The 17,053-nt window shown below is 38.8% G+C and overlaps 3 protein-coding genes across 5 annotated transcripts in view; 2 read left to right on the top strand and 1 right to left on the bottom strand.

The window, feature by feature from the left end:
• The first annotated feature begins 2,286 nt into the window (after positions 1-2,286).
• terb2 (telomere repeat binding bouquet formation protein 2) lies at positions 2,287-4,633 on the top strand. Its single transcript, XM_014026344.1, has 7 exons — positions 2,287-2,485; positions 3,332-3,413; positions 3,512-3,651; positions 3,787-3,848; positions 3,929-3,981; positions 4,075-4,139; positions 4,223-4,633. Exons 1-7 carry the CDS (start codon positions 2,422-2,424, stop codon positions 4,291-4,293), a joined length of 537 nt encoding a protein of 178 aa, XP_013881798.1. The 5' UTR covers positions 2,287-2,421; the 3' UTR covers positions 4,294-4,633.
• A 1,164-nt stretch (positions 4,634-5,797) lies between these two features.
• sord (sorbitol dehydrogenase) lies at positions 5,798-10,074 on the top strand. 2 transcript variants are annotated; one of them, XM_014026408.1, is made up of 10 exons: positions 5,798-5,956; positions 6,037-6,070; positions 6,408-6,572; positions 7,286-7,445; positions 7,544-7,662; positions 7,922-7,987; positions 8,072-8,250; positions 8,394-8,399; positions 8,450-8,515; positions 9,554-10,074. In XM_014026408.1, exons 1-10 carry the CDS (start codon positions 5,903-5,905, stop codon positions 9,587-9,589), a joined length of 885 nt encoding a protein of 294 aa, XP_013881862.1. In that variant the 5' UTR covers positions 5,798-5,902; the 3' UTR covers positions 9,590-10,074. The 2 variants fall into 2 exon arrangements, with proteins under 2 accessions (XP_013881862.1, XP_013881854.1); XM_014026400.1 differs by having other exon boundaries at positions 5,801-5,956; positions 8,394-8,515.
• A 3,008-nt stretch (positions 10,075-13,082) lies between these two features.
• Positions 13,083-17,053, bottom strand: part of apba2b (amyloid beta (A4) precursor protein-binding, family A, member 2b) — a 68,193-nt gene continuing 64,222 nt past the window's right edge. For both annotated transcript variants that reach the window (XM_014026358.1, XM_014026350.1), the window contains 4 exons: positions 16,419-16,631; positions 16,207-16,326; positions 14,413-14,553; positions 13,083-13,249 (listed from right to left, as the gene is read on the bottom strand). In XM_014026358.1, the coding sequence (XP_013881812.1) occupies positions 13,178-13,249; positions 14,413-14,553; positions 16,207-16,326; positions 16,419-16,631 (546 nt within the window). In that variant the 3' untranslated portion in view covers positions 13,083-13,177. The remainder of the gene's footprint in view (positions 13,250-14,412; positions 14,554-16,206; positions 16,327-16,418; positions 16,632-17,053) is intronic.

Below are 17,053 nucleotides of genomic sequence, written 5' to 3' on the forward strand. Positions count from 1 at the left end.
AGAAAGAAAGAAAGAAAGAAAGAAAGAAAGAAAGAAAGAAAGAAAGAAAGAAAGAAAGAAAGAAAGAAAGAAATTAAAAAAGCAGAACCAGAACAAAAGGTGAAAATTAATAAACATTTTAAAGGGTTTTAAGGCGGACAGCTTTCTGGAGGTGACACTGCATTTCAACACTTCTGTTGACACCTTTCCTCTCCGCTGCCTCCCAAAAATCTCACGTTCTCTTTCAAGTGCAACAGACTCACTGCATGAATTATCACAATATTATCACAGCCAAACCAGTTACTCACAGTCACATCTGGAGTGAAGAGGCAAACTCCTTGTGTCTCTTTACATTTCTTTTGGTAAATTGCTTTAACCGTTTTGACACCAGAACACACTAAAAATGAATTCAGCCTTCTTAAATGAAATCCACTCCAACCAGACAGAATAAAGACACCAGACTTTTAGTTTAGAAAACGGACACTCCGAGCTAATAAATGGCGTCGTACGTTAGAAATTCAAGGGTGTCAAAGAGAGAGTACATCAAAGATGAAGCTGAGAATAAAACCCCATCCTGCGGTGGCCTTAATCCTTCAACACCTGCGATTTGAAGCACGCGCCTTTGATGTTGTTGCTTCAGTTGGAGAGAGGAAGAGACTTGATAGGGAGGGAGAGAAATACGAGGATAATAGGCTCTCGTTTAACACAGAACTAAAGTGTGAGTTATAATGACAGACTGGTGGAGCTGGTACACAAAGCGTTCAATAAAGTCTCCGGTGATGTACATCCTGTAAGATTTATGGCTCCATCTCACTGATGGAGAACCGCATGGTTCTGCTGATGGGCTGGAGGCTGTAAAATACATAAAACCCAAAGCCTGTAGTAACTCATTAAGGTATTGAACTTGTCTTTTGAAATTCTGTTCATCATTTTTGATCAAGTCCATCCATGAAGAAGACTGCCCTGCACCAGATGAACACTTCCTCTTAGTGAACCCCTTGCTTCCACACAATCACAGTAAAAACCTAAAAATACACTATAAATCTTTTTAGTGAGTGTATTTGTTATCTAGACGGCACAATTTTAGAATACGTTTTTTCCCCCGCTTTCAATCACATTTGTCAGATGAAACCTCGATGTCTGTCTCACCCTCTTTGCGGTGAAACGAGCACACTCGCTGTGAGAAACTGGGTGTGTGTTCTCTGTTGTCATGGGAGCAGACTTATCYCCGCTTTGAACCATCTCCACCAGTCACGAGCGGCTCGGAAAACCTCCAGCACCAATGGCAGCGTTTGAGCCGGCGTCAATTAGAAATATTGCTGCACCGCCGTTTTACATTTACAGACACATGCTCTGTGTTTGTGTGTGGATGTTGTGCCTCTATAATATGAAATATAACAGTAGCACATGCTCATTTAGACAAATATTTTCAATGTGAAGAGGGCCGACTTTTCAATTCAACTCAAAAATGCCTTCAAGAGGCCATCGTGTGGTTTCAAAGTCAACAGGATCTGATTGTGTGTTTATGTGATGAGTGTCTGACGCAGATGACTCCAGTCCATGAAAATATCAGAACATAATGAAGAGCCAGGAAGAAGGGACAGCATCAAACTAAAACAGCATTATACATGTAAAATCCAACATTTTTTTAGCTCACAGAGAAGGATTATAACTATATTAACTATTCTGAAGTAACACATTAGTTTCCACCTAAAAAAACCCTTTTAGATTAAAACCCAGATTTTCTAATCCAAGGCCAAAGTCTACAGGTTTGACACATTTGGAAGAAAACAGAATAAAGCTTCTTTAGACATGATTTATACATTTTCAACAGCAACAGAAAATAAAATGTWCTACTACATGAATATTCTTCAAAACAAAAGCCATCTTCAGTAGCTTCCTGAAGATGGCTGTCATGTGCTGCAAATGCTGCCATCTGCTGGTCAGCTACTGTTCCAAACTGTTTTACATTCACCTTTAAATGGGTTTTAAAATATTGCAGTACAAGAAAATCAACACTCAATGACAACTGTATTTGTAAATAAACTTGACATTTGCTCCTACAAATGGGAACGAGTAATATTTTAGCAACATGCAAACTGTTGCAGTGTTTTCTTAGTGACTAACCTTTTAGATTTATAGACAGTAGGTTAACTGGTTTAACATTTATATTTTACAGCAAATTAGTGAGTCATACCCACACAAACACAAGAGGAAATCTTTTCTCGACCTTCTAACGCAAGCTTTAGCTAACACAGCGGCTGCTTGTGTCACGTCCAAAAACAGTCAACATTTCCGACAGTTTGGAAAAGCACCTGAACGCAACACGGTATGCGCCAAATTAGCGTTTGTTTAGACAGAGGCAACTTTAGATATCCGGACTTAGATGTTTGTGTCAAACTTTTGCTGAAATTTGGCAGCATTATTATTTAAAGAAGAGCTATGTTTCGGTCTAAAACAGCCTGGTTTTCAAGTACTGTACCAAAGGATTACCTTAACTTTTGGGGTAAGTTAACTAGTTATAAGTCCAGGTTTGCTAAGGTTAGCTTGTTAGCTATTTTGGTACTACATTTATTATATATTCGATTATTATATATTATTTTTGATAATACTATCTTATTGTGTTTGTTTATTTATTATTTACTTTGCTATTTAAAGTACTGTAGAAGGATTATTCAGACACTAGTTTTGTTTGTTAGCAGGTAAATGCTTTTTAACTTAGATTTGTTATGTTGTGTGTTATAAAAGTTTAAATGTAAGCGTTAATAATGTGATTACTAATGAGTAAGATTTTTTAAATAAAGCTTTAAAATGTTGTGAATAAAAACTGAAATGTAATAAAAGCACAAATATACAATATAAATATTTAGKTCAACCAAACTCAACTTTATTTAGTGACTTTTAATTACAAATTAACCTAAAGTAAAACAAAGACAAGATTGAAGATCAAATTTGGGAGGAAAAAAGCTGAGATTTTTTTTGGGCCATGTCGCCCAGCCTTATGTTTTACCTATTTGAAATAAGGACCAGGAGAAAAAAAAGCRGATTAATACTGCCAAATTTGTGACATAACCTTTCTTCTTTTATCCACAATTTCCTAATTTACTCCGTCATTCTTATTTATAACCAATTATGAGGCACGGTGGCTAAACATGAAACTGCTACTGTGCATGTTACTCAATGTTGTTGCTAGCTTAGCAAAGAGTGAGTTAGTTGATGCCACCAACCTTAGCTGGACTGTGAGAGGTCAAGCAGCTAAAGTCTTTCCTCTGCCTTCATCTCCCAGAATGATACCAGAAAGATAACTGGTTAAACAATTTAAATGATTTGTTTAATGTTATTTTACTTGCAGTAGAGGAGGGTGGAACTGTTACGGGGTGGAGGAAAGCAGATTACCTCTTCAGTGCAGATGCAACATGTCCCGACACGCTGAGGTGAGCAAAAATTAAAAAAAAAAAAACTGATCGTTTGGGAGCCGTTTATTTCCCACCCCCCGCAATCCAGTTGAAGTTTCAGTGTTTCTGTTTTTAAGGATATTTGACAGCAAAGACTACATCTGGAACAAGGTGACAGTTTTTCACTGTCTGTTTCTGTCCACCTGTGAGAAGAGGCAAAGTGTGAAATCGGTGTGCATCGGACATTATGTGCTGCCTCCAGCCTCTGTACAGGACGGTGAGGATTACTGTGGTGATTTTTTTTATTGCCTGTACTAAATCTAGATTTKTGTGTAAATTCACAAAATGATGGTTGAATTTATAAACAAGTAGTTGAACGGTTTTAACTAAAACTGTTCTTCTATCGTTTAAGAGGTGAGAAAGGTAGCTGGGAGGTTGATTTGGGAGCGTGACGATGAACAGGCATCTGTGCAGGTAAAAACACCAGAAAACATGATTTAACAAAATACATCAAGCTGTAATTGTCTTAATTTGAATTCATTTTGATTTCAAAGGAGGAGAGTTTGACAGAAGATGACCACGAAGAAGAAGGGAGGAGGAGAATGGAGTGTGTTGACTCGACGCTGGGAGTATTTTGAACTGAAACTCAAATTATCAGCTGTCTGGGAAACTAATGAAGTTCTTATTGRTCTGTTGACAGATCTGAGACGAACTCGTCAAGAAGTGAATCTCCTCTGTGCGATCATTTAAGGAGCTCAGTTTGTTGTACGGACAACTTAAAAAAAGTGTATTCTCTGTTGCCACATGTCTTAACATCACCCTAATTTTTGTTTGCTTTGTCCCCACAGCATATGTCAACATGGMTAGTCTCCAGAAGTATTCTGGTGATTTGTGTGATGTGCATCCTGGGAAAATTTGATGTTCAAATTTTAAAGAATACTTCTTTTTGACATGGTCATAAAAAAGTACCGGACAATAATCACTGCAACTTTGCTGAAAGCAATTTTTATATTTTATTTGGTGGAGAACCTTTGTCTTTCATTTTGTTGTATAAGGTCAAAATGTTAAGTTAATATAACTTGAAATATTGTGTGTATTGCCTGTTTTCTTACTATTATTTTTATAGATTAAGTTTAAAATATTAGCATTTTATTGTTTCTTATACATTAGAGTCAAATATGTGTTAAAATTAGATTTTTTAATGGATATTGGGACAAATGCCACATCAGACCATATTTTTCTTTAATTAAAAAAATTCTGACTTTCATGCTGACTGCTCCAATAAATATTTTATGACTAACATGTGAACTGTATTAAAATAAGAATATGTATTCATAAAAGAAACATGTAATGTAGAAATGTTGTATTTTTTCTTCTTTTGTATTGCTTCAAAATGTCAATACAATGTACAGAACTTGGGAAAATGAAATAATGCCGGGTAGTAACAAAAAAGAAATACATAGTGCATGAACAGAGAATAGTTCAGGAAGCACAGTTAAAGAATTTTAAGGCTTCAACAGTCTTTACAGCTTTGGGATTAGTTGAGGTCTGAATGATTTCTGCATAATGTAGCAATTCAGACAAAAATAGTTTAAAAAGAGGCTTCTTGGCAGAAAATTTGCATTTATGAATATGAGATTTAGCTAAAATTAAATGATAGATTAATTACATAGGTTGTTTTTCCCTTTTTTGTTAGAGGAGCAGACATTGTAAAAACCAAAAAGTACGTCTGTATATAAGAGGGGAAAACTACTGAGGATTTAAGACTGAATTTAGTAAACAAAGTTTTTCCAGAGGAAACTGAAGGACACCTTCAGAATAAGTGCACTGTAGTTTCATTGTCCAAATTACAAAAGGAGCTACTGCAGTCAATGATGTATTTTTTAAACCTTTATTGAAATTTTTAACGTGATACAAAATACAACAATATAGCCAGGGGAATGAACATCTATAAGTGAAAAATAATATATATATATATAATAGATAAAATGATTAAATTTAAAAAGAACCAATCAAGATAAAAATAAATCAGGAYTTCCAAAAAGTGAACAATAATCTGTAACTTATTTTGCCTTCTGATTAGTAGAAAAGTGAAATAATGTATTTGATGAGGTTTTAAAATATTACGTCATCTTTGTGCGACCGTTTGCCAAGCAGCCGTAGGCGGGCCGGCACAAAATATTATCTGGGCATTTCAGACACATCGCTCGTAAAATAAATATTGGGTGACTGATTTCCTCAAATAAATCAATTAAATTATAATTTTAAGAATAAACATAGGAATAAAGTCGAAAATAGTAGTATGTTTGTCAATATTGTCGCATTTTTTCAGTAGCGACCACCCCTACCACATGGACTATTCCTCTGTTTTCTGACCAATCACATGCTTTGTTGTGGTGCCAGCCCTCAGGTTGTAGGATGTGCTGCTTGTACAGGCTGCTAGTGACGGCTGGACGGGATTTTACTGTGGATCCAAAGGTTGCAGGTTTGCTCTCGTCGTGTCCTGACACCTCAGTGCTCCTTCAGTCATGGCTCAGGAAAATCTGTCCGTGGTGCTGCACGCCAAGGGAGACCTCAGGCTTGTAAGAAACCGAACACTGACTCAGACATTCCTTTGGAAAATTGTGCAAAACAAACGAAGCAACTTTTTGTGTCTCAACAGGACAATCGTCCTGTCCCAGAGCCAGGACCTGATGGTAAAAAAATAAAATAAAAATAAACTTTTCTGAATCATAATTCATTTGCTATTTGTAATTTTGCATTATACTGTGAGAATTTATATGTATTGTGTTTTGAAAAGTCAAGCAATGGCTACTTTCACTGGTCATTGACCTGATTAAATTTAATGTAGCAGCATTTAAATGTGCAGCACAACGTTTTTGTGTTTTACGTTTAATGTGAAATAAAATTGGGCTGATTTGAAAAAGAAATAGATGCACAAACAATTAAAGGTTCAAACTATTATAATAGAATAAAATGCATGATTCCAAAGGGCTGAATAGTTAGCTAATCTGTCTCATCTACCCCCCTCAGAGGTTTTGCTGCAGATGCATTCTGTAGGAATCTGTGGCTCAGATGTGCACTACTGGCAGAATGGTCGAATCGGGGACTTTGTGCTCAGAAAACCAATGGTGCTGGGCCACGAGGCTGCAGGACGTGTGGTGAAGGTCGGATCGGAGGTCACACACCTTAAAGCAGGAAAGTACACGACTCAGACGTATGATGGCCTTGTAGCTTTAAAGCAAATAATATGGAACAATAACAGCTATCAACACAGTAAATGTACATTTTTAAATATGTGACGAAATGAGGATTAAGTCTATATGTGGGATGTGAAGAAATAGGCAGATAAATTGCATTTTGTCAAATTATAACAAAGAAATGCTTTATCAATGTATCATTAGAATTAATTGTCTGAAATAAATTCCTAAAATATTTTAAGCACATTTTTAAAGAGTGTAAACAAAAAACCTGATCTTCAGGAAAAATGTCTTAAATATTTGAGATTTTCCCTGTGAGCTAACAAAGTTTTTGTATTTTTCCAGCTAGAAAACCTCAATATTCAAATACTATTTGAAGTTTCCTCTTTAAAATAACAAAAATCCTTATTAAAATGACAAAAAATTAGGATTCATATCAAATACTAATGTATCATCTTAACCAACAAGACAAATCACGTCATATCTCTGGATCCACATATGATATCAAAACGATCTAAGTATCAAAATGTAGCTTTTAAAGTCAAGAATCAGAAAATATGATTAGGCCATTTTGACCAAAATTGACTTAATCCTCTTTTTGATATGATGGATCACATATTTGTTTAACTCACTCTCCTTTTCCTTTGTTTAAAACCCATTATTTTTTTAAGGTCAGTTACCTGCACTATGAACTGCACTTTTATTTTTCAGGTGACAGAGTGGCCATCGAGCCCGGTGTGCCCCGCAAGATGGACGAGTTCTTCAAAATGGGACGCTATAACTTGTCTCCCGACATCTTCTTCTGTGCCACGCCCCCAGACGATGGAAACCTGTGCAGATATTACGCGCACAGCGCCAACTTCTGTTACAAGTAACCGATCCATTGTTTTCAGCGTTGCAGAGCTGACCGTTAGATAATCTCTCTCGTATTCTCATCCACCTCTCGCTTGTGTCTGCTACGCCCCCCAGGTTGCCAGATAACGTCACGTTTGAGGAGGGAGCGCTCATCGAACCCCTGTCTGTGGGGATTCACGCCTGCAGCCGGGCGGGCGTCACCCTCGGCAGCACTGTGCTCATCTGTGGTGCAGGTAAAGCACGAGCAACGGTAAAGTTCCCATCAACAGCAAAACGTGGAAACTGAACATGGACGTACAAGTTAGGAGTCTGATTACTTCACAGTCATGGAAAATGATGCTGACTCAACAAAAATTAAGCGAGTTGAAAACATTTAGACTGTAACCTTTTCTGTAAGGCAGCTAATGTTTAGCATAGATATATTAAAAAATTATAATAGTTAGTGAAACTCTTTATACTGAGTGTAATGAAYGTGTTTGGTATTTTCTGTAGGAACTATTGGATTGGTCAGCTTGCTTGCAGCCAAAGCGATGGGGGCTTCGCAGGTCATCATCAGCGGTAACACACAACCACTTCGAAATGACACAACGCACGTAGAGGATTCTGCTAAAAGCATCACAACTCGTAACCCGCTGTGTTCAGATCTTTGCGCCGAGCGTCTGGAGATGGCCAAAGAACTGGGCGCAGACTTCCAGCTGACGGTGACGAGGGAAGACGGAGCCCAGCAGCTGGCCAAGAAAGTGGAGGACACGCTGGGAGCTCAGCCTCACGTCACCATCGAGTGCACCGGCGTGGAGAGCTGCATCCAAACCGCCATCTATGTACGGTGACTCATCGAAACCGGAGAACCCAAAATGTCTTTGTCACTGTCTGTTCTCCTTTCTCTATCAGCTTCAGRGGGAGTCGTAAACATCAAAGTGCTTCGGCAGACGATTAAGAATTATAATTAACGTTTCCCCGCCAGGCAACGCGTTCAGGAGGAGTGGTGGTGCTGGTGGGTCTCGGTGCCGCGATGACCACCGTTCCTCTCGTCAACGCCGCTGTCAGAGAAGTGGACATCAGAGGAGTCTTTCGCTACTGCAACACGTAATGAAACCCATTGCTGGGTTGCGGTCACATGACCCGGATGACGCGTGAACGTCAGATGGGGGGGGGGGGGGGGGGTGCAGGAAGTGATTTGCTCTGGTTCAAAACACAGCGAAATGATCACAACGTGTACACTAATGCCGTAAATGGGCTAGTGCAGACAAGATATCACAAAAAAATGCGTACATTTAGGATACGATTCATATTATCTTACTAAAAAAAGACTTAAAAAAAGATATAATCTGGAGGATTTACCCGGTGTTGAGGCGATCAACGTAAACTACTATCTGGTGCTGCAGACATCAAGTCAAAGGCTACAACGAGCCAGATGAAAGCTTTCAAACGCCTCAAAGCCTAAATTTATTTAGTTTCAGGTTGGGTCAAACACTTAGGATCCAAAGAAACTCTAAATGTCTGTTGACTTGTTTCTGCCTGGGTGAGCTGAGCTATTCTAAGTAGTTAGCCTATGATGACAATGCTATCGCTAATGCTAACAAGAAGTTAACTCCTGTTATTTCTATGTGCTTGGATCTTCTTGCAAATAGTTTTTTTAAGCTTCTGTAAACCCAAATTCAAGTAACTATCCAGGAAAATATCTGACAATATGATTTAAACAATACGATCCTGACCTGTTAGAAAGTGGTCGCTGCAAACCGTTCGTTTCCGCACCTCCTGTTTTTAGCCGTAGATTGTTGATCCACTTCTGTCCTATTTTTTCTGCAAGTTTTTAAAATTTAACTCCCTTGTGACACACTACTTTCGGAACATGAAAAAAAAACTGATATTTTTCCTATTAGAGCGGCTGCAACAACTGCACATGGCACAGAATTTAGGCGTTTTGACACTGAATCAACAGAAGGAAACGTGGCTTCATTTACTTCCTGCCCCCCATCTGCATTTCATGACATCGATACATCATCTGCAACCCAACACTTTGATTAAATAACACACAGAGATAATTATGTATAGTTCAGGCTTAACATATAAAATAGTTGTTTAGTCTAATGGGAGTAAAAGCTTTTTGTGTTTTTGTTGCAGCTGGCCAATGGCCATCTCCATGTTGGCGTCGGGTAAAGTGAACGTGAAGCCCCTTGTGACCCATCGCTTTCCTCTGGAACAGGCGGTCCAGGCCTTTGAAACCTCACGTCAAGGTCTTGGGATAAAGGTCATGTTAAAATGTGACAAAAATGACCAGAACCCGTGAACCCCCACCCTGCCTACTTTCAGTAAAACAAATCAGATCAGCTGAATTTGACTCAGCACCAACTGTACTCTGACCTCAGACAGATAACAGAACCACTGGTCGCAGCACCAACGAARGACAGCATGTCACATGTTTACCTTCAGACGGTACAAGTAACTGATTGATTGACATGGGTCTGATGTTTATGACTGTACGAAGTTAGCATGTTTTCTTGCACTGTAGTAACAATTTTCAATACTGTATTAAATTAAAAATAATCTTTAAATACTGAGCTGAATTTAATTTTTTCCATCTGTTATCTTTACCTGATTTTTCCGTACTGATTTCTTGGTAATAAATCTTATACTGTTGAAAAGTCTGTTTGTTTACCTTTTAAACYCCACATTTGTAAGGAACACGCATTCGTAGGATGAGCAGGAGACCTGAGTTTGTGGGTTGGGCTCCTGAAAATTTAGCCAAATCTTCACTGCTCTCTGTTTTGAGCTTTTGGTAACCCCAGGTGCTGCCAGTCAGGTGTATGATATAAGATTAATTGCCAAGAAGCATTGTTACAACAAAAAAGTAATCTACCATATTTTTGTGCCAAATTTTATATATTTTTTTATATTTTCTGTACTACCTAGCTTTCACCACTAGAGGGTATTAGAGGCTTGAAGTGGAATTGTCAACCAAAAGGTGGCAGGATGTTATATTGTGTTAACTGTGGGGTATTAAAGCATACAGGAAACTGGAACTGATGTAAGACAGTGGACTGGTGAGGCCTTTTTCCCTTTTTCCACGTTTAATGCTCATTCTGATCTAAGAACATCTAATAAGAAAGCAAAATGTTTCCACTTAGTTGTCTTTGTTTTGCACAAAAGAGAACAGGAAGGAAAATTTAATAAAAGCAAATTATTTTTACTTGTGAGTAAAACAAACTGGTGTGGCCTCAATAAATCATCCATCCATCCATCCATCCATCCCTTTACCTGTTTGTCCTTTCTGGATCACAGGAAGCTGGTGTCTTTCTCCAGCAGTGACTGTGAGAGGCAGGTGACATTGGACAGTCCATCACTGAGACACAAAGAAGCAGGGACAGTTTAGAGTTACCAGTAATGTGCAGGTTTTTGGTCTGTGGGGGAGAAAACATCACAGACAGAACGTGTACCCAGAAGGGCCTCAGTCCAGGAGGTGATCATTCTACAACCTTCTGAGAAGACAGCAGCTCTGACCACTGCACCACTGTGCCGCCCACCTCAGTGGTTCATTCACAACATTTTACTCCATCATGCTGCATTTAGCACCAACTTCCAGCCTCTGTCTGTGAGGCTCACACTGTCTGCTTTTAACGTTAAGACTTTCCTTCCCGATAATTCCTATAGTTAGGGTTGGTTTCTTGAGCGTTCCTTAGTTCTGCTGCTTTTAGGCTTAGACTGCTGGAGGACAAACTGGCCACATTTCCTCACTCTGCTGCTGTCTTCACTCACTCTGTTCTCCATGTTTGTGTTTGTAATTACTGCTATCATTAACCTGTGTTTTTGTTTTTATTTCCATAGAAGTTACATCTAAACTAATCCTTCTGTTTGTGTGTCTTTCCTGTTCTCAACACACAACCTGATTCTTTTGGACGTTTCTTGGATCTAATTGAGTCTAATTAATAATWAGTACTTGTTTGTTTCTATTGTTTATTGCCCTGAGTTTTCAACTTCTGTAACATACACAATAAAATACTTATTATTATAGCTCAGTGCTGAAATTATTGGTCTAATTTCTAAAGGATTAACCCCCTAACAGTCTTTGTTCCATCACTGGGATGGTGAGGTTTCTGCCTTCAAACGTTTCAGGACGCTACTGAGGGCTTTTKTTTTGAAACCRAMGYTGTCAGACGACTTCCTCTAGTTCTTACTTTTAGTTTGAAACCCTTARCAAAARTAAAAATGTCAAWAGGAATTTAAGGAATTTCATGGGTGACTGGTAAGGGGCATTAAGATGCTACTGGGGGGCTTTTATTTTGAAAACTAGTGTGTCAGACGACTTCCTCCGGTTGTTACCTTTAGTTTAACATCCTTACAAGTAAATAAAATGTCAAAAGGCTTTTTAATTTTTTTTTTATAGATGACTGTTAAGGGGTTAAATCCACAGAATGGCATTTTTTGCAATACGTTCCATCATTTTTAAGCCTATTTAGCTGTCAAAGTCTTGTTTTTGTTTTTATTTTTCATGTTTTCTCACAGAATCACGTTTCAAKCAAATTGTGACTTTTAGCTTCGGCGTGAAGTTAAGCCGCTCAAACAGAGGAAGAAATACAGTCAGGTTTAGCTCAGGTTTTATTATCTTGCCACAGTGACATGATACTACTTTACGAGGCATGCACACACATAATGTTCATACAGTTAGAATTGACTACGTTGTACCATAAAGTCATTACCTCACAGTAAGGACTTGTRCTGTGTCAGTGTGTGAATCACAGCRGTCTCTGAYGGCTGACGTCCAGCCGGGATGTTTGCAGTGACGTGAACCTGTGTGTTTGGTTTCTTAACATGAGCACAATACTGGACGAGTTTCTCTTTTATGTACAGACATTCTAATACTGCTTATGGCGATGAGACGGCTCACACGACACGGTTACATTCACYGTCCACTCATTAGTACGCATGAGTTTCAGTCAGAACACTAAAAGAWGAACACACAAGTAAACGCCATTCCTCGTACACTCCATATTAAAAAGCAGAATGTTAACGGTTGTTTGAATGTGCGTATTTGTACATGAGATTTAGAAAAAGGACTCGCCATCCAGAAGTTAAATTTGGGTATTGCCTTTAAGATGCTGTAAATGAAAAAACAGAATATGGCGTTTCTCCCATGAACCCCTGCTGTGTGCGTCGTTTCAGCTCAGCAAACACAGAAACTCCGCCGTTTTTTTCCCCGCCGACACAAACTACGATATCTGCGATGTGTTTGTGTCTCTGACATCATCCTGATCAGCTTCCAGCTCAACAGCAAGAGTCAGTAAATATTTACAAAGCAGCTGTGGCTCCGCCCCTTTCCTCCAACTGCCTATTYTGTATTTACACAAAATATATATAAATTAATTAAACGAGAGGAAAGAAAAAAATGCAACTATACAACCTGTATAGTGAGAACATCATATTGCATTATGGGAATTTAAAAAGTAAACTGTGGCACGTCGGATTCGACAACRCCGTCCAAAATGATTCACTAACGCAACGAAAATAATCACAGACGGGACAAATAAATAATATTCACACGCATGCTGCCTCRTCAGATCAGGCGTCTTCTGTCGGTAAATAGCTGCTGCATGTTAATCGCAAACAAAGTGATGATGAACTGAAGTCTTTAAAGGAACCAAATAAAGAGAAATGAATTGCTGGAGGAAGGAGCCTCCTGTTGGTGACTAATCTGCTCATAGTGAGATGATGAGGATGATGAAGTCCTGTGAAGTGGCTCCTCTTCATCATTTATATGTACATGGGCGTTTCCTGTCCCGTTAGAAGCCTGAACATGGCTGCTGGCATGGTCTTCATGTGGATCTGAAGAGAGATATGAAGCATTTTCAAAATGTAGACAAAACAACAAATAAAAAAAGCAATTAAACAAGTGGGGTTTGGATGTTGTGTGTTAATAATCATGTTTCTATAAAAGACAGAAAACTCATACATGTTAAATGATGTAGCTGCTTATGTGACACAAAATGTAAAATAAAATGCTTAAAAATGTCCCTTTTTATTATGTTTCTCTCTTTCTGAGTGTAATATTATAGTTACATTTTCTTCCACTAAGATTTTCTTGTTATTAGCTCACTGCTRATACAATTAGCAAATTTTTACTTAATGTTAAATGRTATGTCTAAATGTTAAATTCTAAATCAAAATGTGCATATTTAAATGTAAAAGTTAAATCTTTAATGCTGAAGCTAAATTAGCATTAAAGAACTTGGGAATGGAACGCAGCCTTTGCTGTTGATGCGGGACTTTTGTTGTGACATCATCACCCTGCGACAAAAAGCAACCGCTAACGCTGCCAATGCTACTAATGCTGCTGAAGACCGCATTTAAAATCTAAATGACCATAAAAACGTGTTCACTGAAAACAATATGGATGTGTAGATGTGGTCCAGCATTTTAAAGTGCAGCTGGGACACTGGCTGCAACAGGTTTGATGTCTTGTAGGGCAGCGTTAGCAGAGTTAGCAGAGTTAGCAGTTGCATTTATTGAAGAATGATGATGTCGTAACAACAGCTGTGCACCGACAACAAAAGTCTGCGATCCTTTCCGAAATACCTAAATGTAAACTTTATCATTTAGTCACAACATTTAGGATTTAAATTTTAGACATAACATTTAAATTTAACATTTAGCAAACATGAGCAAAATGTAAGAACAGTGAGCTAAATAAGATTAAAATGTTAGTGACAATGTTGTTATTTCTGGTATTTTTATGATTTCTTCAAATGTGGACCATCTAAAGTGTATTTTACTCAGCGTTTAGAAGTAAAATATGTGGAAAGTGAAGGTTAAAATCTAAACTTGAATGTATTTCTTCACAGATGGAGTGGTACTGCTTGTGATGAGAAAAGTTTTATGTAAAAAGTGTAAAACCAGAGGGCTCCTTTGTTATGTTCTTCTTTGAAAATGTCTACATGTGGAAATTGTCTGTGTGGATTTGTGGTTTTGTGGGGAAGCGTCAGTTTGACCTCGCCAACAGAGTTGGAGAGCGCTTGAACAATCTTCTCGTGTGCTGTGGCCACCACGCTCTGCCCGTTGATCTCTATAATCCTGTGACCCACGCGGACCCCACCTCGCTCTGCGATGCCCCCTCGCATCAGGCTGCATATCTGCATGGTAGAACACACACAAGGATATCTTTTTATTCTTTTTTGTGAGAATAAACTCAAAGTTCGTTGATGTGTAACAACAGAAACGTGGAAATTTAAAGCAGACAGTGACTGATTCTTGCTAAAAGTCTCGTGTCTCTGGGCTGTGACTGTTGGTGACAAAAGAGTTTCAAAATATCTTAAAATATTCAGCTGGGGTTTTCAGTTTTCTCTCAAAATAATCATTTATTGTGGATGTCAATTTAGTTTCTGTCAGTTCCAAAGCATTGGAMCTGTATTTTCATGTCTGCACAGGAGCTGTCTTTTGGCTACAACCCTGAATGTCCAGGTCTTAAAAAACCCCGGTCGATGGTAATTATCAAACCTGCCTGTCTTCATTTCTGAAGTGTTCTCCAGTAGATTAAATCATAAACGCAGGAGCGGCTGCCAAAGTGGATACAAAGCGAGCCAAGGTGAGTGTGATGTGGGCAGAGGTGGGTAAGAAACACTGAGCATGGCCTATGAGACAGTTTGTTAAGACATGCACTTGAAAATAGGCCATTATTTTCAAAACCCGCTGCTCAAACACAGCCCAACGACTCGCTGTTTGCAAATACTCAAAACAGCGAGACTTCAAATGACAATAGACCAGGGTTATTCAATTAAATTGTTCCAGGGGCCACAGTTACTGCAGGCCAACAGCACAGGGGCTGAACATCCAGCAACTGAAGCCATTATGTAAATAAACCAAGTATTACAACGATCTGTTACCTTTGAATTAGTTTATCTTTCTGCATTTAATCATGAATACAACATACAGAACCCTATGGAATAAATGTAGTGACAATAAAGCAATATCAAAAACAAAAGTAACACATTCAGCCTCCTATTTAATACAAAAAAACAACAACATTTTGACATCGCTGACTTGCCTTTTTTTCACTTTCATGTAGTTTTAACTGTCCTGGATTTTCATTGAAATGGTTTTCACCAGATTATAGCCAAGATTCTGACYTTTCTGTAGATYCCATACTTCTATGTCTAATTAAAAGAACATGTGTAGAAAACCAGGGTATTCAACCACTAGTTGGATACCACTGCAATAGAAGATTTCGTAGTTAGAAATGCACAGAGCAAAGTCCATCTTTTGTGGGTCACAGGTCAACTGGATAGAAGCTGAGGAGGTTGGTATAAGAAAAAATGCTAATGGAATTATGCAAACTCAAAAAGCTCAAAAAGCAGGTTTGGATATCTATGAAAAATCACGTCTATGATCCTAAAGGAAAGTTTAACACAAATCAGTTTAGAGCAAATACATCGGGTTGGTATAACAGCATTTACCTGTTGAGTTTGTGCAACTGCAATGAGGTCAGCCTGCTTTGTGCATTAGTCTAGTCTCCAAAAATCACAGCTCAGTGTGATGCCACCTTCAGATTGCTTCATCAATCAATTTAATTTGTAAATACGTTTTAAAATAATTGATCATAGCGAAGAGTTTTTTATATCCAACATAACAAAAAATAATAATAATAACGAAAACATTTACGAGTGTAAAAAATACTCATTATAGCAGGCACAGAATGTACAGTTTATGAGGAAGAAACATTAGAATGCTTCATTAAATTGAAAGTGAATAATGTCCAAGTAATGACAGGCCAGTCAGCTCATACTCACAATACCATTCTGGACACTGAAGCCCAGCTGATACTTCAGATCTGGTCTCTTGATGAGGACTGTGGTGACAGGAGGGCAGCTGACGATGTTCATTTTCACCGTCACCTGGTTCTTTAAGCCCTTTAACACAAAACACATTCATGCTTGGGTGTCCCGTTATTTTGAAAAGAAATCTGGTGAGGATATATGTGATCGACTCAGCGTCTGCGTACCTTAATGATTCCCTGACAGGTGGCGAGCGGCAGCCCCACGAGGCTGGTGTTGTTGATGGACATGATCTGGTCTCCGATGCTGAGCTTGCCGGAGCGAGCTGCCGGGCCGCCGTTCATCATGTTGGCCAAGATGACCGTGGGCAGGATGGAGCCCCAGCCGGACTCCACAATCACCACGCCCAGGATCTCCCCTTTACTCTTCTCCAGCTGCAGCTGTGGAGAGACAGCTGGCTTATTACGAAGCCCGCGAGGGGACATGGGGGGATTTTTTCTTTTGCGTTCCCTCAATACTTTTGCATTACCTTGCAATACCTTTGCGTTCCCTCGCAATACTTTTGCGTTCCCTCGCAATACTTTTGCATTACCTCGCAATACTTTTGCGTTCCCTCGCAATACTTTTGCATTACCTCGCAATACCTTTGTGTTCTCTCGCAATACTTTTGCGTTCCCTCGCAATACTTTTGCATTACCTCGCAATACCTTTGTGTTCCCTCGCAATACCGTTGTGTTCCCTCGCAATACCTTTGTGTTCCCTCGCAATACCTTTGCATTACCTCGCAATACCTTTGTGTTCCCTCGCAATACCTTTGTGTTCCCTCGCAATACCTTTGTGTTCCCTCGCAATACCTTTGTGT

The sequence above is a fragment of the Austrofundulus limnaeus genome, unplaced genomic scaffold (genome assembly GCF_001266775.1).
Source record: "Austrofundulus limnaeus strain Quisiro unplaced genomic scaffold, Austrofundulus_limnaeus-1.0 Scaffold5, whole genome shotgun sequence".
Classification (NCBI taxonomy): domain Eukaryota; kingdom Metazoa; phylum Chordata; class Actinopteri; order Cyprinodontiformes; family Rivulidae; genus Austrofundulus; species Austrofundulus limnaeus.